We start from the raw sequence: 25,246 nt of genomic DNA on the forward strand, positions 1-25,246 counted from the left end.
CAATGTGATGTCTCGACTCTGGACGTTGGACATCAGGGGGTCAAAGGGGGCCCGGTGCTCGAGGGCCCTCAGCCCCCCCTTCTCTCTACACGTCCCTGAGCGTCAGTGTGAACAGGAGGCCTGCAGGTTGTGAAGAGATTTATTCAGCTTCACTTCACAAACACACAAAACCTTTCAAACGCCAATCTCCTCACAGAGCCTGTCAGTTAAACGAGCACCTGACCGTAATTATGCTAATTTGAGGTAATTAGCTGAGAAACCTGGTCGCCCTAATGAGTTGTTGCAAAGGAGAACAGGCTAATTTTGGATAATGAGCCTCACACTGAGCGCTGCGGTTTACATAACACACCAGCTAAATGTGTGTTTTTAAGGGATTCCCATATACAGTCACACACACACACACACACAGATGAGACGCAGTGTGTGTGTGTGTGTGTGTGTGTGTGTGTGTGCCTGCTGAAAAACATGTTCTCCACGACCTGCCACCAACACGCCTCGCTGCTGCTATTCCTGCCCAGGTCACCTGTTGACCTGACAGCCAAGTGTCAGGGGAGAGTGCACATGTCAGCTGCAGGTGGGCGCTCTCAGCAGGGAGCGATGCTGCGGCACTGACCGTCTGACAGAGCAGGACATCACAGCACTGAGGGACTGCAGGTAAGGAGACTTCTCTTTCACCTTTACACTCTCCACAGATACTGAAATAATCCATGTGCTGTGTGCTCACATGTAGCTGCTGTCTGACGAGGTCATCTGAGGGTTCGTGAGGTTGTGTGTGACTCAGGTGAAAGCACATTTCCTTCTCACACACGCAGGTGGATGGAGCAGCCTCTCGTTCAGGCTCTGACAGAAATAATGTCTTGTTTTAATCTGACAAGGAGCCGGAGCCACAGATGAGTCCTCTGAGAGCAGGGTGGATTTCAGCTGTGATGATTTAAAGTGCTGATGACGCGTGATGTCTTCTTCTTCTGTGTCTCCTCAGCTGAGCAGTTAACGTGGGCATCGGTCTGGAGGTCTCCAACCCTCTGAAGATGTACGGCCTGTACCTGGAAGCAGTCAACGATTACATCAATGAGTCCTACGGAGAGGATGTGTGGAGACTGATCGAGAACCGAGCAGAGATCCCACACCTCAAGTTTGTTCGACACCAGATGTACAAGTAGGTTTCTCTACATCAGCTTTATTCAGTGTGTGTGAGCGCACACAAACTGTGCGTCTGATTAAACTATCAGAGGATACTCGTGTAGCAGCTCAGAGACCTGACAACGTGCTCTGCCCAGGGGCCACTTCTGCACAATGACAGGAGGCCAGGGGCCGGGGGCCGGGGGCCACTCTTATAGTATCTATCAGGTAACATGTATAAATAAAGACTTATTCATCCGTCCACTCTGCAGCCCCTCACAGCTGTACGCAGGGCCGTCTCTAGGGCTCATGGAGTTTCAGGGCTCGGCCCAGACTTCTATCAGCGGGGTCCTCTGTTTTTTAGATGCTTTTTAACCCTTTGAAATCTGGAGTGACGTCACTTTTCTTGTGCTGCCTTCAGACGCCTTTAACAAGCATTCAAACCTTTGAACCTCTGAAACAAACCGGTGTGATTTATTTCAAACACACAGGGAACAAAGGCGATGAGCAGCTGGGTGAGACATGCTCCACAGAGGGCGACAAATTAATAGAATTAAATAAATGTTTTAAAAAAAGCTCAGAAAAAAACATATTTATGATTATTATTATAACATATTTAAAACCAAATGATTAGAATTTTTGAGCTCATTTCTTTGTTTGATTTTAACTTTCTTTTTCTTTTCTTTTGAAAAGAAAATTATTTTCTTGTTTTTAATTTCTTCTTTGGCTGCTCGTGGCCTTCGTCTCATGTTTTCTGAAAGAAGCCAAACCAATGTGCTCGGGTTTCAAAGGGTTAATGCACTCTGAGTACATTAAAGCAAATGGACGACTGGTCGAGCCAGCACCCTGTCAGGGGCCAGGTTTGGCCCACAGGCTTCAAACTGAGTATCACTGGCTTCAACTATCGCTCAGTGCAAAACCTGAAAAGCTGAAAAATGTAAAAATGTGTCAGAGTCAGGAAATACTGATTCTTTGGTCAGATATAACTTTATGAACTCTGCAGTTGAAACTGTGGACGAGTGAGTGATGATGTGTTGAACTGTGACGATGAACTTCAACACGACGTCATGAACAGCTGTGACAACATTTAGTGAAGAGACGCGGTTAACACACGTTTGTACAGAAAAGTTTTGAATTCTTATATAGTTTTTATTTAAGCTTTGACAACTTCTCTTCAGTTTCGTTAAGTTATATCATTATATTTAGTTTTTATATATTTAGTTTTAGTCGGGTCAGGTGATTAAAACATGTTTTTCATTAAAAGAAATCACAAATTAAAAATAAAAATAGTTGCCGATTCATTTTCTGTTTAATGGACTGATCACTTCAGCTGTGCTCATGTTTCAGTTTGTTTGAGTGCAAAACATTATTTTGTAAAGTAACACCTGAGTTGTTCAGATAATAGTTGTGGAGTAAAAACTAAAACATTTCCTCTTTACAGCGACAATCTGATCCTGCGACTGGCGAAGGCAGCAGGAGAGGTTCTGGGAAAAACCCACGATGAGCTGATGTACGCCTTCGGGGTCTACATGGTGAAGAGGATCGGTAACTACGGATACGAGCGGATCCTGAAGGTGACACAGTGACGACCCTTTCAGCTTGTTAGTATTGGACCTTTTTCCTGTTGACCTATTACGTCACAGACCAAACAATGGACAAACAAGTTAGCTACAGTTAGCTAGCAGCTAACTGCTACCATGGTGGACAACTTTACAGCTCTGTACATTTGGTCCGTCCAAAAAGTCACGGCTCTGGATGTAGATTTCTCCATGTTGTTACCGGCTTCTTCTTCTCTTACACATTTAATGCTATTGGACTTCAGGGTCAAAGCCCGGGGCGGAAACTGTGGAGCATGCTCAGAGCGCCTCGGCCAGTTTGGGTCTGATTGACTGTATACATGCAGGAGTCACATGATCTGGGTGTGTTAGTCCCACTGTGACACATTCACTGCAGGACCATTTCACTCACACTGACATGTTTACAGGGATTTATATAAATCAGTTTTCTCTGTCGTCATGGAAACGGAGTGTTTCACATCTCTGAATGACTACAATAAGAACATATCATGACGAAACTGTTATAACAAAACACAGCTGAACAAAAGAAGTAAAAAGCCTCACTTTCAAAAATATTTATGCCAAACAAATGTCTCGTTAATGAATTCATTAAAACCTGTGTCTGTGTCTGTGTCTGTGTCTGTTTCTGTGTCTGTGTCTGTGTCTGTGTCTGTTTCTGTGTCTGTGTCTGTTTCTGTGTCTGTGTCTGTGTCTGTGTCTGTTTCTGTGTCTGTGTCTGTGTCTGTTTCTGTGTCTGTTTCTGTGTCTGTTTCTGTGTCTGTGTCTGTTTCTGTGTCTGTTTCTGTGTCTGTGTCTGTGTCTGTGTCTGTGTCTGTGTCTGTTTCTGTGTCTGTGTCTGTGTCTGTGTCTGTGTCTGTGTCTGTTTCTGTGTCTGTGTCTGTGTCTGTTTCTGTGTCTGTGTCTGTGTCTGTGTCTGTTTCTGTGTCTGTGTCTGTGTCTGTTTCTGTGTCTGTGTCTGTGTCTGTGTCTGTTTCTGTGTCTGTGTCTGTGTCTGTTTCTGTTTCTGTGTCTGTGTCTGTGTCTGTTTCTGTGTCTGTGTCTGTTTCTGTTTCTGTGTCTGTGTCTGTGTCTGTTTCTGTGTCTGTGTCTGTGTCTGTGTCTGTTTCTGTGTCTGTGTCTGTGTCTGTGTCTGTGTCTGTTTCTGTGTCTGTGTCTGTGTCTGTGTCTGTTTCTGTGTCTGTGTCTGTGTCTGTTTCTGTGTCTGTGTCTGTGTCTGTGTCTGTTTCTGTTTCTGTGTCTGTGTCTGTGTCTGTGTCTGTGTCTGTGTCTGTTTCTGTGTCTGTGTCTGTGTCTGTGTCTGTGTCTGTTTCTGTGTCTGTGTCTGTGTCTGTTTCTGTGTCTGTGTCTGTGTCTGTGTCTGTTTCTGTTTCTGTGTCTGTGTCTGTGTCTGTTTCTGTGTCTGTGTCTGTGTCTGTGTCTGTTTCTGTTTCTGTGTCTGTGTCTGTTTCTGTTTCTGTGTCTGTTTCTGTGTCTGTGTCTGTTTCTGTTTCTGTGTCTGTGTCTGTTTCTGTGTCTGTGTCTGTGTCTGTGTCTGTGTCTGTGTCTGTGTCTGTTTCTGTGTCTGTGTCTGTGTCTGTTTCTGTGTCTGTGTCTGTGTCTGTTTCTGTGTCTGTTTCTGTGTCTGTGTCTGTTTCTGTGTCTGTTTCTGTTTCTGTGTCTGTTTCTGTGTCTGTTTCTGTGTCTGTGTCTGTGTCTGTTTCTGTGTCTGTGTCTGTGTCTGTCTGTTTCTGTGTCTGTTTCTGTGTCTGTGTCTGTTTCTGTGTCTGTTTCTGTTTCTGTGTCTGTGTCTGTGTCTGTTTCTGTGTCTGTGTCTGTTTCTGTGTCTGTTTCTGTGTCTGTTTCTGTTTCTGTGTCTGTTTCTGTTTCTGTGTCTGTCTCTGTGTCTGTTTCTGTGTCTGTTTCTGTGTCTGTGTCTGTTTCTGTGTCTGTTTCTGTGTCTGTGTCTGTGTCTGTTTCTGTGTCTGTGTCTGTGTCTGTTTCTGTGTCTGTGTCTGTGTCTGTGTCTGTTACTGTGTCTGTGTCTGTGTCTGTTTCTGTGTCTGTGTCTGTTTCTGTGTCTGTTTCTGTGTCTGTGTCTGTTTCTGTGTCTGTCTGTGTCTGTTTCTGTTTCTGTGTCTGTTTCTGTGTCTGTGTCTGTGTCTGTTTCTGTGTCTGTGTCTGTGTCTGTTTCTGTGTTTGTTTCTGTGTCTGTGTCTGTGTCTGTTTCTGTGTCTGTGTCTGTGTCTGTTTCTGTTTCTGTGTCTGTTTCTGTGTCTGTTTCTGTTTCTGTGTCTGTTTCTGTGTCTGTGTCTGTTTCTGTGTCTGTTACTGTGTCTGTGTCTGTGTCTGTTTCTGTGTCTGTTTCTGTGTCTGTGTCTGTTTCTGTGTCTGTTTCTGTGTCTGTGTCTGTTTCTGTGTCTGTCTGTGTCTGTTTCTGTTTCTGTGTCTGTTTCTGTTTCTGTGTCTGTTTCTGTGTCTGTGTCTGTGTCTGTTTCTGTTTCTGTGTCTGTTACTGTGTCTGTGTCTGTTTCTGTGTCTGTGTCTGTTTCTGTGTCTGTTTCTGTGTCTGTGTCTGTTTCTGTGTCTGTCTGTGTCTGTTTCTGTTTCTGTGTCTGTTTCTGTGTCTGTGTCTGTGTCTGTTTCTGTGTCTGTGTCTGTGTCTGTTTCTGTGTTTGTTTCTGTGTCTGTGTCTGTGTCTGTTTCTGTGTCTGTGTCTGTGTCTGTGTCTGTTTCTGTTTCTGTGTCTGTTTCTGTGTCTGTTTCTGTTTCTGTGTCTGTTTCTGTGTTTCTGTGTCTGTGTCTGTTTCTGTGTCTGTGTCTGTGTCTGTTTCTGTGTCTGTGTCTGTGTCTGTGTCTGTGTCTGTTTCTGTGTCTGTGTCTGTGTCTGTTTCTGTTTCTGTGTCTGTGTCTGTGTCTGTGTCTGTTTCTGTGTCTGTTTCTGTGTCTGTGTCTGTGTCTGTTTCTGTGTCTGTGTCTGTGTCTGTGTCTGTTTCTGTGTCTGTGTCTGTTTCTGTTTCTGTGTCTGTTTCTGTGTCTGTTTCTGTCTCTGTGTCTGTTTCTGTGTCTGTTTCTGTGTCTGTGTCTGTGTCTGTTTCTGTGTCTGTGTCTGTGTCTGTTTCTGTTTCTGTGTCTGTTTCTGTGTCTGTGTCTGTGTCTGTTTCTGTTTCTGTGTCTGTGTCTGTGTCTGTTTCTGTGTCTGTTTCTGTGTCTGTGTCTGTGTCTGTGTCTGTTTCTGTGTCTGTTTCTGTGTCTGTGTCTGTGTCTGTTTCTGTGTCTGTGTCTGTGTCTGTGTCTGTTTCTGTGTCTGTGTCTGTTTCTGTGTCTGTGGGGTTGAAGCTGAGCTTTGGGAGGTTCGATGCAGAAACGCAAAAGCAACGACTACTTTGCACCGAAGACAAACTGAAATAGATTTTAACTTCCAAATATTCTGACAACATGACAAATAACTTCCTGTAATGAACGAATCATTCATCATATATATAAACCATAGTTACCATTTAAATATCTTCATCATCATCATCGTCCATGTTTCGTAGGTTTTGGGGCGAAATGTGCGCGACTTCATCAACGAGCTGGACAACCTGCACGAGTACTTTCGCTTCTCCTTCCCCAAAGTTCAGCCGCCAAGCTTCTGCGTGGAGGAGGAGTGCGAGACGAGCCTGACGCTGCACTACCGCAGCACACGCAAGGGCTTCACTCAGTTCGTTAAAGGTAAGAAGAGGAAGGGTTTGTACGACAGCAACACACCCAGGGTACTTTGGGTACGTCATATGTTGATGTGGACAGTCCATGACCAAACGTGGACATGTGACAGCTGGAGTGAGAATGTGTTGAAGGAACATGGCGGCAGGGTCCAACATTGACCCACGCCAAGTGCCAACAAGTGCTGGATAGTGATTAAATCTTTAAAGGTGTCCGACACACTCGCAGGTTAATGTTTCTACCAAAATAGTCATGTGATAAAAAACTGTGCTTCGAGTCTCGACATGGCGCCGATCAGCTGCCATATAACAATAACAGCAACCGACCACGTATCATGCCGATGTGGGAGGACGGCTGTTTTCGTCACTGTCTGACGCTGGACGTCACTGACCAAGCGCCGGTATTTGACGGGGTTCAGTAAAAACACAGATGCTCTGTCGTCTGAACCAACACACCAGACCTCTAACTGTCTCCCTCATCGTCACATTACAGCCTCACTCTTTTGGTTTTTACCTTTCACAATAAAGGCCTGAGACATACAGCCTACTCTTCCTCACTGCCGACCAGAGGGAACGTGTTCACATGGTGACGGCGTGCTGACAAGTTGTTTAATGTGTTGATTCTGATTTAATTTTTCCACCCTTACACCTTATCATCACCTGTGCAGATATCAACGTCTCATTCTGAGGGAACGGACAAAACGACTCTTATTTTCAGCTGATTAAACACTGAGGGAAACACGATGAGATTAAATTCACTCCCTGAATCCTCCACACTGGAGCTTCAATTTAAAAATACTGAATAACAGGTGAATATCAGATCAAGAAAATCAATGAAACAATAGTTAATAGTTTTATATTATCAAAAGTTTGACCTTTTTAATTCCTTCCTTTCTAATAATAAGTTATTTTAGTGAAAAACACACAGAGAGTGATGAGCATTATGTACAGTATGAACAATCTGCACGGTGTGTTGAAAAGTACAATAACCTCTGCGTGGCCACGAGACGAGCTGAGACGTCCAGGTAAAGTCTCTGATAGAAAACAAATCAGAGCCTCAGTGAAGTGAAGTTTGCTCAGACTGAATTTGTCCTCAGCTCAACCTCCACACGTCCATGATCAGTGTGTGTGTGATTGTCTCTGCAGGACAGCTCTCTCAAGTGGGACGCCAATTCTACAACACAGACATCGAAGTGGAAATCCTGTCCAAAGAGGAGACGGAGAAGATGACGTATGTGGTACGTCCTCAGCTCAGGCTGAGTGTCGTGTGTCTGACCTTGACCTGCTGTCTGTTCCATCAGCGCTGAAATGACTCCATCACGGTCGATGAGCCGCCGGCCGCCGTTTGTGTTTACACTCAGACTGAAAGTGTTTATTGGATGGAGATAAGTGTTTATTGGGATGGGACTCTGGGTAAACTGGATTTACAGCAGGATGAATGTGAAATGTGCAGCCTGGTGTACCTGCTGTGGAAACACTCGGCGAGCACTTCACTGTCCAATAAAGCCCAGACTGATTATCATACAGTCGCTGATGAGCTCCATGATGGCATCCATCTTTGTTTTGGTGTCACTTCTTCATACGGCTTCATTCATCAGGAGTTAATCAGATGTATCCAGTGACTAGTTATAACCCTTTAATAATGCTGTTCAGATCAGAAATAAACTATTGACAATATTTATGGTGAGCAGCAGAGTGCACATCATGTTTGTACCTGCAGACTGGATGAGTTGTAGAGAGTGATAAGTCACATGTTTAACATGAGATCTGAAGGATTATTAGAAGGAGGGAGATTCATCAATAACAGATTCTGGAACATTAACAAGTTGTAAATATAAAGGATTTGGTACAGAAGCTCTGAGCTCTTCTCAACAGAGACCTGACGGCTCAAATGTCCTGTAACTCGTCTCTGTTAGGTCCTGTCAACATGTGTGCAGATGTTTTTGAGACAGATACTTGCCACACGACCTGGTTCAAAGCACGACAGAAACATTTAATAACGGACTGACTAGTGTTATAAAACTCGACTCTGCTCCTCCAGGTTTATAAGATGAACTTCGACAACGCCGCCTTCAAACACCGCATGCCGCAGCAGAAGACGGCGCCGGGCTACGAGAAGCTGCCGATGAAGCGAGGCATCTTTTTCGACATGTTCCCCTTCAGCGTCATCTTTCGCCGCGACATGACCATGTACCGCATCGGTGACGGCCTCAAAGAGGTCTTCTCTGACCTGCAGGGCAAAAAGGTCAACGAGGAGTTCACTCTGATTCGACCCATGCTGGAGTTCAGCTGGGACAACGTGAGCACGCTCAGTCTTCATGTTTAATGTTTACTCACTGAATCCAGTCCAGAGACATTTAATGTTCAATAACCTTTATTGTTTTTGGTAAATCTCCACTCACTCTGCAGCAGGTTGTAATTAACCTGTTGAATATTCCAGGTGTTGCTGAGCATTCAACAACTTCCTCAGTGTTTTGTTTCTCCTGTTTCAAGTTTATCAGTTTGAACATTAAATATCTTTCACGCAGCGTCCCAACATTTTGGAATTAATGTTGTACCTATGAGACTGAAATCACTGCTACAGAAACATCTCTTCTGTGTGTCCTCAGATCTACACCCACCTGAACAACGTGTTTGAGCTGCTGTCCAAAGCGGTGGTGGAGAGCAAGCAGAAGGTCAACATCCCCAAACTGAGCACAGAGGAGCCGGAGGAGAAGGAAGACAACGAGAAGGCGAAGAGGGAAGAGGAGAGAGGTACCCGTCTCTCCATCTCAATCAGTCCAAATGTATTATGTATAAAAAGCTTCATTTCAAATGGATGGGGTCACTAAACGTCCATCAAGTCACTCACTCAGTTCGGTCCAAGGTCATTTTATCTGGACGGAGCTAAATAAAATATTTAGAGTCTCTTCAGGTGGAAATAACGCCAGACTGAATGAAGTTCACTTCACTGTGCTGAATCCTCTAAATCAGATTTACACACAGACACTGCAGCAGGTGAGCGTCAGAATAAAAGACGACAGGATTCATCCTGAGGGTCTGACACTTTAACCAGGAAATGACAAACACATTTTTATCTTCATGTGATGTGTCAGAATGCAACATGATAAACATAATGCAGAGCATCACCACTGAGAGCACACAGGAACTGAATTTATAACGCACTGATGAATTAGTAATATCTCCTCACTCTGCTGTGATTAGAATTCACCGCCACGTTTGTGTCCTCGTTAACTCCCAACCTGGTTCGTCCCTCCTGACTGTCCCCGCTGCTCTCCCTCCAGCAGAGGCGAAGGCGGTGGAGGAGATGAAGGGCACAGACCAGGAGTACAGCAACCCTCTGACTCAGTACAACAGCTTTGCAAACTCTGGAGGCGAAGACATCGAGCTGCTGGCGTTCCAGACCGTCACCGGTCAGAACTCCTTCACTTCTTACCACCATGTTTCTACCTGCCACAGCCCTGCTGACCCCTGACCCTAACCCTCATCCTTCTTCTCAGGGAAGTGCTGTGAGACCATCTTTGAGGACATGAGGGAGCCTCCGAAGAAACCTCTGCACCTGAAGGGCCAGATGAAGTACGTCCCCCAGTGGGACTCCCTCATCTTCCTGGGGACACCCATGTAAGACCACAGCCCGCGCACTCACGCCGTCTCTTCACTACGTTGACGAAAACTATGACAAAACCTTTCATCAAAGATCCTTTTCTTTGACGCAAACGAGAAACCTTTTGAATTTTCGTTGACTAAAACTATGAAGGATAGAAATGACTAAAATGCGACAAAGACTAAGAAGCATATTCGTCTGAAACATGAAGCCAAATACTGAACTTCCTCTAATGAACGCTGGCTCAAACACAGTCAGTCAGACCCTCAGAGCCTGCACATGTTCAAATGTCAGCAGAAACAGTGCTCTCAGTAAAGTGCAGATCTCACCAGTGTGTTTTAAGTCGTGATTTAAAAACAGGTAAGGAGGGGCCAGGCTAATATGCAGCTAGTTTAGGGTTTGCTACTGCAAAAGCACAGTCTCCCCTGTGCTTCAGCCTTAATCGTGGGACCTCCAGAAGCAACTGGTCAGCAGACCTGAGTGACCTTGAGGGGACATGTTGCTGTGAGAGGTCCGAGAGACAGGGTCATAGGGTGGAGCCAGCCCGTTCAGAGATTTGTAGGTAAATAATAACATTTTAAAATCAATTCTAAAACGAATAGGAAGCCAGTGGAGTGAGGCCAATGTGGGGCTGATATGCTCACGCTTCCGTGCTCCTGTTAACAGACGAGCTGCAGCATCGTGGACGGGCTGCAGGCGTGAGAGGGAGGCCTGGCTAATACCAACATGAAGGCCATTACAATAGTCAAGCTGAGATGAAATAAAAGCATGTATGACCTTTTCCAAATCTCTAAAAGGTAAAAAGGGCTTCACTTTAGATAAAAGCCTCAGCTGGAAGAAGCTGGATTTGACAACCAAATTTATCTGTTTATCAAATTTAAAATTATTGTCAAATACCACACCCAATTTTTTTGCAGTAGGTTTTATGTATGCTTCCAGGGAGCCCAAGTCGATACGTGATACATCACAGACACCACTGGGTCCAAAAAACAAAAGTTCAGGGCCATCCAGGATTTAACATCCTGCAGGCAGTTCAATAGTGTTTTAGTGAATTTTTCTGGTTCAAGGGCAGGTAAATGTGAGTGTCATCGGCATAGTAGAGGCAGAATAGAGCTGGCCCGACAACAGAACCCTGAGGGACTCCACATGGGAGAAGCACTGGTGAGGATACAGTGTCACCAAGATTATGCAGACGTGACTGAACAACTTGGATTCTTTTTTATGAAAAAGTCTTTTGAGTCTTTTGATGTGAGGACTCTTACAGACTGAAGGAAGAGTAATAACTTACAGGGTGATCAAGGAGCGGACACGTTTATGACCTCATCAGAGGAAACGTAGAGAGTCACCATTTTGTTTTTTTTGTCATGACGGTAAATCTGAATGAATTATTGTCTGGTGTTCAAGGTTTCAGTAAAATGAACTGAATGACTGAACTGTGAAGAATCTAACCAAGCTAACAATGTGTAGCATCTCCATACTGACAGAAGTTTAAACATTTGTTTGTGTGATCTAAGCAGCAAACTAACATTAGCTCAGGTGGGTAGTCAACATCCTGGTTTTATACATCCACAAAACTTCTATATAAAGAACTGCTTGGCAAACAGACCAGGCCTCTGATTGAATCAGACGTTTACTTGTCAGAATGTGTCACTACATTGGGCTCGTAAACGGGACGAGACTTTTAATTGAAGTCTTACAGTATCTTTGTCGTCAGAGAGCTTCCTGTTTCATTTGTGCTGCTGCTGAACTCGACACTCATCATCCATCTGTTTCACACCAACACATCATCTGTTCAGGAGGCTTCATCACGCTCCCTCCCTCCCTTCCTTCCCTCCTTCCCTCCATCCTTCCTTCCTTCCTTCCTTCCTTCCTTCCTTCCTTCCTTCCTTCCCTCCTTCCTTCCTTCCTTCCCTCCTTCCCTCCATCCTTCCTTCCTTCCTTCCTTTGCTTTGTTGTGAAACGTGTTTCGTTTAATTAACATCTGCTTAATTGCTTAATTTAGAAAAAGGTGTTAATGTTTAACAATCTGAATTCAGCAGAAGGTGAGAATCAGTCAAACTCAGGAGGGACAGAGTGTGTGCGTGCAGATTATCATGGCTGCTGTATGTTGTTGTACTGATGACATTAATACTGTGGAAACAGAGTAATGGATTCTGGTAAATGTACCATGTGTGCCATGACAGCAGAGGACATTTGTTTTTTCACCAGCCCACAGTTAAGGAACATCAGTGTGTTCACCTGTCTGAGTATTGGAAACTCTTTTACTGACTTTACTACAGTTAAATACGTCTCAGTCTGTTTGTTGCCTCCTAGTATATTTATCACCAAACTCTTCCACTGTTAAATCAGATCTCACTTTGGATTCATTAGTCTAATTCACTGAATTCATTTATATTCCCACATTTATATCTCTATTTCTTCCCCTGGTTCTTGCAGCATCGAGACGGTGGAGGACATGATAAAGATGGGCGTGTACGTGAACGACCTGAACCTGCACGACTCCAGCAGAGAGCTGATTCTGGCCGGGACACAACAGTCGGCTGAGCTGCAGCTGGCGCTCGACCAGGTGATGAAAAGCTGCTGAATCCTGAGTGTGCAGGGATCGAGCATACCAAATCACCAAGTACCAAATCACAGAGCAGAGGGCAGTGTATGAAATGTAGTGAAATAAGACTTGTGTGATTCAGACACAAGTGGTTTCATGAGACACGCTGAGTGCACAGACTGTAAGAGGTGCCAGTTGTCTCCATCAAGCAGCCTGACCAGGTGAGCCCAGGTGGAAGCTCTGCTGCCGGATTGATTTCAGCCATTAAATCCACTTCAGTCATGCAGCAGAAATGTGGATTAAGAGGATTAGAGAAGGCAAAGAGGGATTTCTGAGCTTTAAGAGAGGTGAGACTGTAACTGTAGACTCTTCTGTCCCGTTTCTGATCCTCCAGGAGCAACAAAAATACGCTCAGCTGCAGGAAATCATCAAGAAGCTGGACGAGGAGAAGAAGAGAGGAGACTCTCTGCTGTACGCCATGATCCCTAAAGCTGTGGCTGACCGCCTCAGGAAGGGGATCACCGCACTGGAGACGTGCCAGGTACGAGGCAGCGCCGCCAACATTGATAGCTGCTCTCAAAACACACAGACATGAGAGCGTCTGAATTATGAAGGCTGCACAGAGGCTGCAGATGTTTCACTGTGATCCTGGAACATGATGAGTGAACTTAGACCCACTTCACTCACAGGAAGCACATTTAAAGCATTTAAAGTACGCCAGTGGTCAGCCAGGCAACAGTGCTTTTAGCTCGGTGACATTTTCTCACCGGCAAAATAAGTTTGTGACAAACAGCAAAACAAGATTTGGCCTCAGTCGCAGCAGCTGTGTGAGAGAAACACAGAGAGAGATCAGACGTGGTCCAAAGATGTTAAAGGAGCAGTGTGCCAGGTTGAGGGAGATTTAGTGGTGTCTGTCAGTGAGGATTACAGATTACAGATTACAGATTACAACCAGCTGAAACTTCTCCTGGTCAGAATTCCTTCAGTGTTGACTGTTGAGGAGCTGAATTATCCTCAGAGGTCTCTTCCTCTCAGAAACACACACACCAGCTGATTCACATCAGGAAACACTCATTCACAAAAAAAGTGATTTTGTGATGCTACTGTGATATTTAATTTCTGCCAATATATCCATCTGACTCCAACACACTGGAGCTTCAGAGGCCGACATGAAGGGAAAGATAAAGATCAATTTTAGTGTCATTAAAGACCTTAAACATGAGGCGTGCACGGCAGATCAAAACTGTGCTTCCTCCTGTCCCAATGTGCAAAATAAAAACACATGGATAAAGACACTGTTCCAACATGCGTGTGTTACAACACCAGAAGACAACTATAGATAAAAGCAGCAGACTGGTTACTGTGCAGCAGGTCTTTCCCAAACATCCAGCATCACAAGATAAACTACAAATGACATCACCACAAACAATGACTTTGTGCATTTTGAGCACCTTCTTTTGTGCACAGATGTCTGAATATTTCCGCATTGATCTCAGTCTGTGGACCTTTTTCAATATAATTGTAGCCCAGTGACATCAGTCTGCAGGTGTCTATTCTACTGCCCTTTGTTTGTCTGACGCACCCATGACAAACTGTTTTGTTGTCCCAAGTAGGCGCAGCTTCACAGCAGCTCGAAGACATCACCTCAGACAAACCAAGAGTAAATATCTGTCCACACTAAATACAACAACAACAATCATCTAATTTAATGACTGAAGGAACCTGAGAAACTCACGAGCTTCTCTCTGTGGTAGAAACACCTGCAGAGTAAAGACCGACTCACTGCGACGTCACGCTGACAACAATAAACCCGTCCAGGAAGACAACTGATTTCAGCTGTGGAAACTTGTTGATTTCTGTTATTTTCTGCCGTAACTGTAACATTTAAAGAAGTATAGTTAAACATGGTGGTCCGACTGACAGAAAGGTAAAGCAGTGAAAATATTCTATATTATGATACTGATTTATTTTGTTGGGCTTTTTCTCAGGTGACTAAAAACAAACCAAATGATGCAGCACTTGCTCAGCACCGTTTGATTTGATGTACGTGAAGTGATGGCGCTCTACCTGGACGTTACTGTAGATAAACACTGTAATACAGTCTGTATTGTTCATTTCTCACTATGCTGTCTGTGTGTCTGTCTGTCTCGCAGGTGTTTCCAGATGTGACCATCCTGTTCAGCGACGTGGTCAAGTTTAACGAGATCTGCATCCACATCACACCCATGCAGGTGGTGGACATGCTCAATGAGATCTACATCGTCTTCGACACGCTCAGCGAGAAACACAACGTCTACAAGGTCATAGAGCAGCGCAGCGTCATGAATCTGTGTGTGACTCACTTCCTGTCAGCTGACATTCAGAGACGTATTCATGTCTGCTGGTGACGGAGTCCGTCCAGTCCGACAGTCCAGTTAAAGTTCACTCTCTCATCACAGTGTGGACATCACCTCTGTCCTTTCTGTCCAGGTGGAGACGATTCGTGACGCCTACATGGTGGTGGCCGGCGTGCCCAACAAGACCACCTTTCACGCACACCATATCTGCGACATGGCCCTGGACATGCTGAGCTCCATCGACCACCTTAAAGACCCGTCCACCGGAGACAACATCCAGATCAGAGTCGGTGAGCAGCTTCAGTTTGTTTCTGTAGTTTGTTGCCATCAGGAGGAGGTCACAGCTCAGGGTCAGACAGCCGTCACTGACTCAGTGTCTTGATCCCTGTCACTTCACACACGTCCAGGTCGAGCTTTTTATCCACCTGACCACTCTGACACCTCTCACTGACAGCGCCAAAGGTTTAATGTTGAGATTCTGGGGAAACAACAGAAAAGATTTCTCCTCACTCAGAGGATCCAGGGAAAGCACACACATCCAGACACTGTTTCCTTCCTGTCACCAGTGGGCGCTGTTCTGACATCTGACATCAACCCTAACAGCTGATGTCTTTGAAGAAGAGACTGTCTCAACATGGATCATGTTTCTATCATCAGTATGTCTCTCACTGTGTTTAACATGTCGTGAAATCATTTTAAGACCTGAGACCATTAGACTGTTGAGGTGCCTCAGTATTTTAAATTTAAGGAGCATTAAATCATTTGACATTAATGACAGCTGGCACTAACTGTATCTGACACTACGATCATGTGGTCTGTAACTGATACAAATAAGTCATAACGCTGTGTTCAGGCCCGGGGAAGCCACACACACACACACACAGAGTGGGGAGGTTAAACATCCTTTCATCCATTTATTTGGATCGTGGTCTTTGGGGGCTGGAGCCTTTCCCAGCATGCACAGGGCTTGAAGGTTATTCCTCGACAGGTCTCCAATATTGATTCTAAACACCTGAGGAAAACATTGCGTTCATGAAAACTCAGTTTGTCCAGTGGCAGAGAAAATAGATCTTTCCAGTCAAAGCTGGATCTGTTGAGTCCTCAGGATGAACCAGCTCAGCTCAGCTCAGAGTAAATGTTGGAGTTATATGTTAATCCAAACCACAGATACATTTGTATGTTATTATGTGGGGCAACATTATGTTTCAACAACGCTGTGGTTAGCATGTGGTCATGTCTAGGCACAAAGACTACTTGGTAATGGTTAAGAAAGGTCAGTCAGTCTCTGCTGGAAACGCAGCCATGTCTCACTAAAATACAACCACTGATGTTTGTTGGTGTTGAGCAGCAGTCTGCAGCTTGGCAGGCATCTCTCTGAGGCGTCACACCATCTCCTCCACCTCCTGATGACAGAGTCAGCTCATCAACTATGTCACTTTAGTAGCATTGACATCAGGGTCTGAAATTTCCACCCACCAAGCAACTGAGGCCGTTATATTAAAGCCTCCAGACTCCTCTGACAAAACAGTCAGTTTACCTTAAGAACACTGAGCTGCTGATCCACTGCTGCCTCCATCAGTTAGTGTGAGACGTAAAGCTGTGAAAATATTCAGATACAGCCTTCACTATCACTGATGCTGATTCTTACAGGTGGCTCTGCTGCAGCCCCGTCCACAGACGCACTGTTTAGCTCCTGTACTGGAAGATTAGATTCATCAAAGACGATATAAAAGCAACAAAGCACATAAAATAATCACAGCAGACACATCAGAGGCCTGACCACCATGTGACAAAAATATGAGTCTCATTCATTATCAATGAGAAGTGGAAAAAAGCATGACGGGACTGCAGGCAGATCAAATAAAGTGGAGTCCAAAGGTCAAATACATGAACTGTGACCTGGAAGATGTTAAAGGTGCTTGGTCAGTGACCTCTGGCGTCAGACACTGACAAAAAAAAACGTCGGCACATCACATCAGCACCATGCACGGCCGGTCACCGTGATTTTTTAATGGTGCCTAGCAGCGTCAGGCAGAAACACGGCCAGACAACAACGAAAGTTATGATGGCTGAAGTCAGAGTAGGGCGAGTGGGAGGGGTGGTGGATGGGTCCAACGACCGCCAACTTTCACCCAGGAGGCCAGTGTTCACTTCCTGTACTTCCACATAACCACGTGTGTGTGTTGGCTAAACGTAACCACGTGTGTGTGTCGGCTAAACGTAACCATGTGTGTGTGTGTGTTGGCTAAATGTAACCATGTGTGTGTGTTGGCTACACGTAACCACGTGTGTGTGTCGGCTAAACGTAACCATGTGTGTGTGTGTTGGCTAAATGTAACCATGTGTGTGTGTGTTGGCTAAATGTAACCACGTGTGTGTGTTGGCTACAACTAACCACGTGTGTGTGTCGGCTAAACGTAACCATGTGTGTGTGTGTTGGCTAAATGTAACCACGTGTGTGTGTCAGCTAAACGTAACCATGTGTGTGTGTTGGCTAAATGTAACCACGTGTGTGTGTTGGCTACACGTAACCACGTATGTGTGTCGGCTAAACGTAACCATGTGTGTGTGTGTTGGCTAAATGTAACCACGTGTGTGTGTCGGCTAAACGTAACCACGTGTGTGTGTTGGCTAAACGTAACCACGTGTGTGTGTCGGCTAAACATAACCATGTGTGTGTTGGTTAAACGTAACCACGTGTGTGTGTCAGCTAAACGTATCCACGTGTGTGTGTGTGTGTGTGTGTGTGTGTGTGTGTTGGCTAAACGTAACCACGTGTGTGTGTTGGCTAAACGTAACCTCGTGTGTGTGTCGGCTAAACGTAACCTCGTGTGTGTGTCGGCTAAACGTAACCACGTGTGTGTGTCGACTAAACATAACCACGTGTGTGTGTTGGCTAAACGTAACCTCGTGTGTGTGTCGGCTAAATGTAACCTCGTGTGTGTGTTGGCTAAATGTAACCATGTGTGTGTGTGTTGGCTAAATGTAACCACATGTGTGTGTCGGCTAAACATAACCATGTGTGTGTTGGTTAAACGTAACCACGTGTGTGTGTCAGCTAAACGTATCCATGTGTGTGTGTGTGTGTGTGTGTTGGCTAAACGTAACCACGTGTGTGTGTCGGCTAAATGTAACCACGTGTGTGTGTTGGCTTAATGTAACCATGTGTGTGTTGGTTAAACGTAACCACGTGTGTGTGTCAGCTAAACGTATCCACGTGTGTGTGTGTGTGTTGGCTAAACGTAACCACGTGTGTGTGTTGGTTAAACGTAACCACGTGTGTGTGTCGGCTAAATGTAACCTCGTGTGTGTGTCGGCTAAACGTAACCTCGTGTGTGTGTCGGCTAAACGTAACCATGTGTGTGTGTCGGCTAAACGTAACCTCGTGTGTGTGTCGGCTAAACATAACCATGTGTGTGTCGGCTAAATGTAACCTCGTGTGTGTGTTGGCTAAATGTAACCATGTGTGTGTGTGTTGGCTAAATGTAACCACATGTGTGTGTCGGCTAAACGTAACCACGTGTGTGTGTCGGCTAAACATAACCATGTGTGTGTTGGTTAAACGTAACCACGTGTGTGTGTCAGCTAAACGTATCCATGTGTGTGTGTGTGTGTGTGTGTGTGTTGGCTAAACGTAACCACGTGTGTGTGTCGGCTAAACATAACCACGCGTGTGTGTTGGCTAAACATAACCATGTGTGTGTCGGCTAAACGTAACCACGTGTGTGTGTTGGCTAAATGTAACCACGTGTGTGTGTTGGCTTAATGTAACCATGTGTGTGTTGGTTAAACGTAACCACGTGTGTGTGTCAGCTAAACGTATCCACGTGTGTGTGTGTGTGTTGGCTAAACGTAACCACGTGTGTGTGTTGGTTAAACGTAACCACGTGTGTGTGTCGGCTAAATGTAACCTCGTGTGTGTGTCGGCTAAACGTAACCTCGTGTGTGTGTCGGCTAAACGTAACCATGTGTGTGTGTCGGCTAAACGTAACCTCGTGTGTGTGTCGGCTAAACATAACCATGTGTGTGTTGGTTAAACGTAACCACGTGTGTGTGTTGGCTAAAGGTAACCACGTGTGTGTGTTGGCTAAATGTAACCGTGTGTGTTGGTTAAACGTAACCACGTGTGTGTGTGTGTGTGTGTGTTGGCTAAACATAACCATGTGTGTGTGTTGGTTAAACATAACCACGTGTGTGTGTCGGCTAAACGTAACCACGTGTGTGTGTCGGCTAAACATAACCACGCGTGTGTGTTGGCTAAACATAACCATGTGTGTGTCGGCTAAACGTAACCACGTGTGTGTGTTGGCTAAATGTAACCACGTGTGTGTGTTGGCTTAATGTAACCATGTGTGTGTTGGTTAAACGTAACCACGTGTGTGTGTCGGCTAAACATAACCATGTGTGTGTTGGTTAAACGTAACCACGTGTGTGTGTTGGCTAAAGGTAACCACGTGTGTGTGTTGGTTAAACGTAACCACGTGTGTGTGTCGGCTAAATGTAACCTCGTGTGTGTGTCGGCTAAACGTAACCTCGTGTGTGTGTCGGCTAAACGTAACCTCGTGTGTGTGTCGGCTAAACGTAACCTCGTGTGTGTGTCGGCTAAACATAACCATGTGTGTGTTGGTTAAACGTAACCACGTGTGTGTGTTGGCTAAAGGTAACCACGTGTGTGTGTTGGCTAAATGTAACCGTGTGTGTTGGTTAAACGTAACCACGTGTGTGTGTGTGTGTGTGTGTGTGTGTGTTGGCTAAACATAACCATGTGTGTGTGTTGGCTAAACGTAACCACGTGTGTGTGTCGGCTAAACGTAACCTCGTGTGTGTGTCGGCTAAATGTAACCTCGTGTGTGTGTTGGCTAAACGTAACCTTGTGTGCGTGTCGGCTAAATGTAACCTCGTGTGTGTGTGTTGGCTAAACGTAACCACGTGTGTGTGTCGGCTAAATGTAACCTCGTGTGTGTGTCGGCTAAATGTATCCTCGTGTGTGTGTCGGCTAAACGTAACCACGTGTGCGTGTCGTCTAAACGTAACCTCGTGTGTGTGTCGTCTAAACGTAACCACGTGTGTGTGTTGGCTAAACGTAACCACGTGTGTGTGTTGTTGAAGTAAATAAACATCAGTTGGTGGTGTTGTACTGATGTAGTGCTTTTATTTTGAAAGAGACTGTATCAAACTGTACATTTCCTGTGAAAACAGAAGTGTATTTTGAAAACAGACAATGCATGTAACAGGCTGAAGTTGACATGGCGTCCCAGAACGTCAACAACCAACACACCCAGGGTACCTTGGACGTCATATGTTAATGACCAAACGTGGACATGTGACGAGGTCACAGTGAGGGTGTGATGGACCTTTAAGGATCAGGATAATTGCTGGCTAAATACCTGCAGCAGATGCAGAGCAGTTCCGTCTGTGAGGAACATCTGACAGTCGCTGCAGTTAAAGATGGACTGAGGCAGTGTCTGTGAATAAACAGCTGATGTTTGGTTTCCCTCTCTCAGGTATTCACTCAGGTATGGTGGTGGCGGGCGTGGTGGGTCTGAAGATGCCTCGCTACTGTCTGTTCGGGGACACAGTGAACACAGCCTCCAGGATGGAGAGCAACGGAGTGGTGACTACACTAACATATTTACCAAGCTGCCGCCCAGCACCACGAGCTAAATCACCCACGGCAGCAGGATAAATAAGTGCAGCACGACTCCCTCAGTCAGACTCAGGCTGATTACTGAAGGAACCATTTTCTGTTTAATGACGCCGCTGTGCACGCTGCTTTTTACTTAATGCAACAGGCAAATCAATTCATTTGCTTTCCATTACTCTCAGTAATATAAGTTAATGTCATGTTTGGAGGAAAATCTGTTTTATGATCAAATATAAACATTAAAGGGAGGTTTCATTTCCTCTGTGCTGTAAAAACAGCCTGATTAAAGTCTCAGCTCAGAGTCCAGTCAGCTGAATGTGTTCAGTTTGTGTGTTTGGATCTTCAGCTTTAGCATCAGCTGTGTCTGTCTGAGCAGGGCATGCAGATCCACATCAGTCAGACCACCAAAGACCACCTGGAACATGAGCCCTACATCATCGAGGAGCGGGGGAAGATCTTTGTGAAGGTGAGTGGATCACATCAGACACACTCTGATTCTCCATCATCCACTGAGAGAGACAAGCTTTACATGTCAGGCTGTGCCACGCCGGTCGCTCTTTATTCAAAGATGAGGTGTGTAATCTGAAGACAGAGAGACTGTTTTACTGAAAATATTATCTTGAGCCAGTTCTGACAGTCACACAGTCTTTGGAGTGGAGCAGAGCAAAGCATCACTGTCACTGATGCAGTTGTCATTTACTCAGCCAGCAGCCATGTTGTGTTGGAAGCAAATATACTTGTGTCCATCTGTGCACACACACACAGGTCTTAAGATGAGGTGAGGTCAGGGGTGTGTGTGTGTGTGTGTGTGTGTGTGTATCTGTGTGTGAGAGCAACAGAAACCTGCAGTCAGACTGGTGGAGTGTCTCGCTGTGATTTAAAAGACAAATTATTCAGAAAGACACGTCGACACAGGCAGGTTCACATCATCTGTACACACACACACACACACACGGGCTGCAGGTGTGCAAATTAATCCGTCATTAACCCTCTGAACTCTGCAGTAGAAACGGTCCACCAGTGCTTATACTGATATTTTTTCTCATTGTGATGTCACTTCCTGGAGAATCTTCACACGCTTCATGTCCCTAAAACCTGCAGGGCAGAGTGTGGTGATTGAAGCCAGTTGTTTCTAGGCAACCACAGAAACAACTGGTCATGTGACCACACATTTGAGCAGAACCTGCCATTTTACTCACTCTGTGAAGGAGAGTTAAAATAAAAACTTTATTTTGTCGTTCAAAATGAAGTTTTTGTTCATGTTTCTTGTGTTTGAACAGTCACAGACGAGTCTGAAATAATCTCACAGGTGTTGGTGCTTCAGGAAGCCACGACACTGTTAGCATGATATCAGCTCCATTTAACTGGATGATGCAAGTTTTTTAAAATGGCGGGGGTGGGGTGGTTTGAGTCAGTGAGTGATGATGATGATGATGATGATGGTGACAGCTGGTGACTCTGACATTGTGAAGATTGCTGGTAAAACAGTTACTCTGGATTGGTGCAGATGTTTGAGGGCGCTGACATCAGTGCAAAGATTCTGCAGTGAAGTCGTGGGGGTCCTGCAGATGAAGAGTCCACCTTCATATTTGAAGAGGATGATGAAGGTCTCATCCTGAGAACTGATGCGCTCAAGAAACAATGGAAACCACAAAAACAGCAGATGTTCATGTTCCCCTGCATGACGTATGTTATGTATCACATGTGTACAACGTGATGACAGAGGCCACAGGTTTCTGCTGAGAAAAGATTAAATGCTGTAGCTACTGTGGTTTTTATTTTAGATCAGTATATGTACAGGATTACGCAAACAACGACCTCCCATAGCTATTACAGGAACATACCGGCATAATAACGTATGCACAACCCGTAAGGTAAAGTGGCAAAACGCCATGACATGATGACGGTGACGACAGAAGCCTCAGCTTTCTGCTGCATAAAGAATGAATGTTGTTGCTGTTGTAGTTCTTACTTTAGAAGAACAGAAGCTGTGATGTCCTGCAGCTGTCTGCAAGAGGTCCCCCCCCAACAACCCCCCCCCACCTCACCTCTGTGCTGCACTTTGTGCTCAGATTAAACACAGCTCAGCTACGACAGGTGGAGCTGGAGACACCCTGAATACACTTTAGACTGTCAGCTATAGATTGTTCAAACAGGACCCAGAGTGTCTGAATATTGATGAACTGAGGATGAAATGTTCTCTCCAACATACATTCACAGTATGTCTGATCAATACTCTTCCTCCTCCTCCTCATCCTCCTCAGGGTAAAGGCTACATGAAGACCTACTGGCTGAAAGGAAAGAAAGATCTATCATTCAAGACCCCGGCCGAGCTGCGCTACAGCGGCGAGCAGAAAGACTCTGAGGACAAGAGCTCTAATGGGTGAGTAGACAAAAGGAGAGCAGTCAGCATCAGAGCGGCGCTCTCCTCCTGCACGCAGCGCCAACTTAGGACGCCCCCCGTTGATTCAGTCAGAGCCGTGCTCACTGCCCCCTGCAGCAGCAGACAGAAAGCAAACTGAGAGGCTGTGTTAGGTGCTTTTGTTTGTCTCCAGGAGTCATGCTGACTACCGAAAACAAAGTTTTCAGCCCGATGGGGCAGAGCAACCGTCTGCTCACTGAAGCAACACAAAACAAAACAGGGCGAGACAGAACTGGCAACACAGCACCACCAAAACATTTGTTCAGTCTGATAGCAGCCTTTCACACTGATTCATAAGACAAGCGAGGATTATGGCACTTTACATAAATCACCTGGTCCCCACTGCAGATTCAAACATGATGTGTTTGAGGTTTAGAGAGGAGACAGGAAATGATGCTGATCTGCAGAGGGATTATAAATCTTCTGATTCTGTTGAAATGAGGTGAAATAGCGTCACTCTGAGGACGGATCTCTGTAGCTGTTGGAAGAGCACATGATTGTAGGGCAGGAATAAATGCTCTCTGAGACCACAGCGTCTTCACAGCTCCCCTCCTCCTCCTCCTCCTCCTCCTCCTTCCTCCTCGGGGCCAGACATAAAACTTTACCTTGAAATCAATGTTTTTTATGTCTTTCTGTAAATCACTAAGAAGCTTCACTCATGTTTAACTTCACTAGCTCCACAAGCACCAATGCCAAACACCTGGGCTCCAACTTCCACATCACCAGCAACGAGGAGCAAGCTGAAGGGAAGCCGAGCCCCAGCGACCTCCCCCTGGACGCCCTGCCCCCACCAGAGGCCGCCAACGAGCCCACCGCCACGTCAGCCGAGCCGCAGGAGAGGGAGAAAGCCAAAAAGACTAAAAACAACAAGATGGCCAAGCTGGAGGTGGCCCAAGGAAACACGAGGCCGGAGTCTTCGTCACCTGCAGACGGCCTGGAGAACCCGGGTCCTTTACTGAGCATGAAGAGGAACAGCTTCAGGCAGCAGTACGCCAAGCTGCCCGCCAACCTGCCCATGCGCAGCGCCTCCTGCTCCATCCTGTGAGCGCACGGTCCGAGCGTGAGGTCACAAGACGACTGCGACATGGAACGAAGAAGTGATGCTGAAAATATCCTCAAAGTTTAATCAACATTTATGCTCAGTGATGATCTGCATTCTGATGTCATATCATGCTGAAGGCTCGTGATAAAAATATGAATTATATGGCAACAATAATTAAACATTCTCCATTAACGTCTGCTTGTTTTAATAAGGTAAAGTTTGTGCAACATTTAAGGCTCCAGATGCTTCATGACTGGGTGCACTTATGTTGTCTGCTGATAAAGGATGCACTGCATTTAAAGGTCCAGTGTGGAGGATTTAAAATGAGTCTGTTTTCTTTAGTGTTTAATCAGCTGAGAATAAGAATCATTGTGTTTTCATCTCCTTAAAGGCTCAGACACACCAAACACACCTCAAGGAAGTAGCGACAACAAAAGCCGGCTGTTACATCACCTCACGTTGCCGTGTCCTGGCCAAAAAGTTGCACATGAACACATTGTGACAGCTGACGACCAATCAGCTCGTCCATTCTGCTGAGAGGAAATAAGTCTCCACAGCAGCAGTCGGCGGTCGTCTGTATTCATCAACAGGAAGAGCGTCTTGATGCTAGTTAGCCAGTTAGCACATGAACAACACAATCAGAGCATATTTACCGTGCACCAGTGAACAATAACACAAACCATCAGGAAACGTTTCTGCTGAAGAGAAAAATAATCTGACCTCATGGAACAAGTTGGTTTGGTCTCACTCCCTCTGGACTTTAGCTCCTCCTTTACTCACTGACGCTCCTCTGCTCCTCACCTGAGCTCAGCTGACTGTCAGAGGGAGGTCATTTACCGACGGGCCACATGTCATGCCGACGTGAAAGCACGGCTTTTTTCGTTGGTGTCTGACGCCGGTAGTCACTGACCAAACACCGGTTGACACTGACCGACAGCCCACCATCTGCTCGGTGTGTCGGGACCTTTAAAATGACCATTTATATCTTTCACATTTTTGCTTCGGCCACTGTCGTTAGAAGACGAGCAGCGTCGGAGAAACACAGATTTTCCTTCAGAGTGTTTCCTGCTGTAAATCAGCTGGTGTGTGTGTCTCTGAGAGGAAGAGACCTCTGAGGATAATTCAGCTCCTGAACCTTAAACACTGAATGAATTCTGACTAGGAAGAAGTATCTGACACACTGTTCCTTTAAGTGCACTTTAAAAAATGTTCAAATGGAGAACATCAGCATGTTGTTTCTTATTTCACTGATTTGCCTTTTATGGATACTCAAAGCG

The 25,246-nt window shown here is 45.5% G+C and overlaps 1 protein-coding gene across 2 annotated transcripts; it reads left to right on the top strand.

Annotated features, from left to right (window-relative positions):
* Positions 1 to 535: 535 nt before the first annotated feature.
* Positions 536 to 24,161, top strand: LOC117265614 (soluble guanylate cyclase 88E-like). 2 transcript variants are annotated; one of them, XM_033640189.2, is made up of 17 exons: positions 536 to 654; positions 980 to 1,156; positions 2,561 to 2,693; positions 6,212 to 6,386; positions 7,523 to 7,614; positions 8,418 to 8,675; positions 8,986 to 9,130; positions 9,661 to 9,789; positions 9,877 to 9,997; positions 12,417 to 12,546; positions 12,920 to 13,066; positions 14,679 to 14,825; positions 14,995 to 15,151; positions 20,366 to 20,475; positions 20,882 to 20,971; positions 22,770 to 22,888; positions 23,603 to 24,161. In XM_033640189.2, exons 2-17 carry the CDS (start codon positions 1,029 to 1,031, stop codon positions 23,970 to 23,972), a joined length of 2,451 nt encoding a protein of 816 aa, XP_033496080.1. In that variant the 5' UTR covers positions 536 to 654; positions 980 to 1,028; the 3' UTR covers positions 23,973 to 24,161. The 2 variants fall into 2 exon arrangements, with proteins under 2 accessions (XP_033496080.1, XP_033496081.1); XM_033640190.2 differs by having other exon boundaries at positions 9,664 to 9,789.
* Positions 24,162 to 25,246: the final 1,085 nt, after the last annotated feature.

This window comes from Epinephelus lanceolatus, chromosome 10 (assembly GCF_041903045.1).
Source record: "Epinephelus lanceolatus isolate andai-2023 chromosome 10, ASM4190304v1, whole genome shotgun sequence".
Classification (NCBI taxonomy): Eukaryota; Metazoa; Chordata; class Actinopteri; order Perciformes; family Serranidae; genus Epinephelus; species Epinephelus lanceolatus.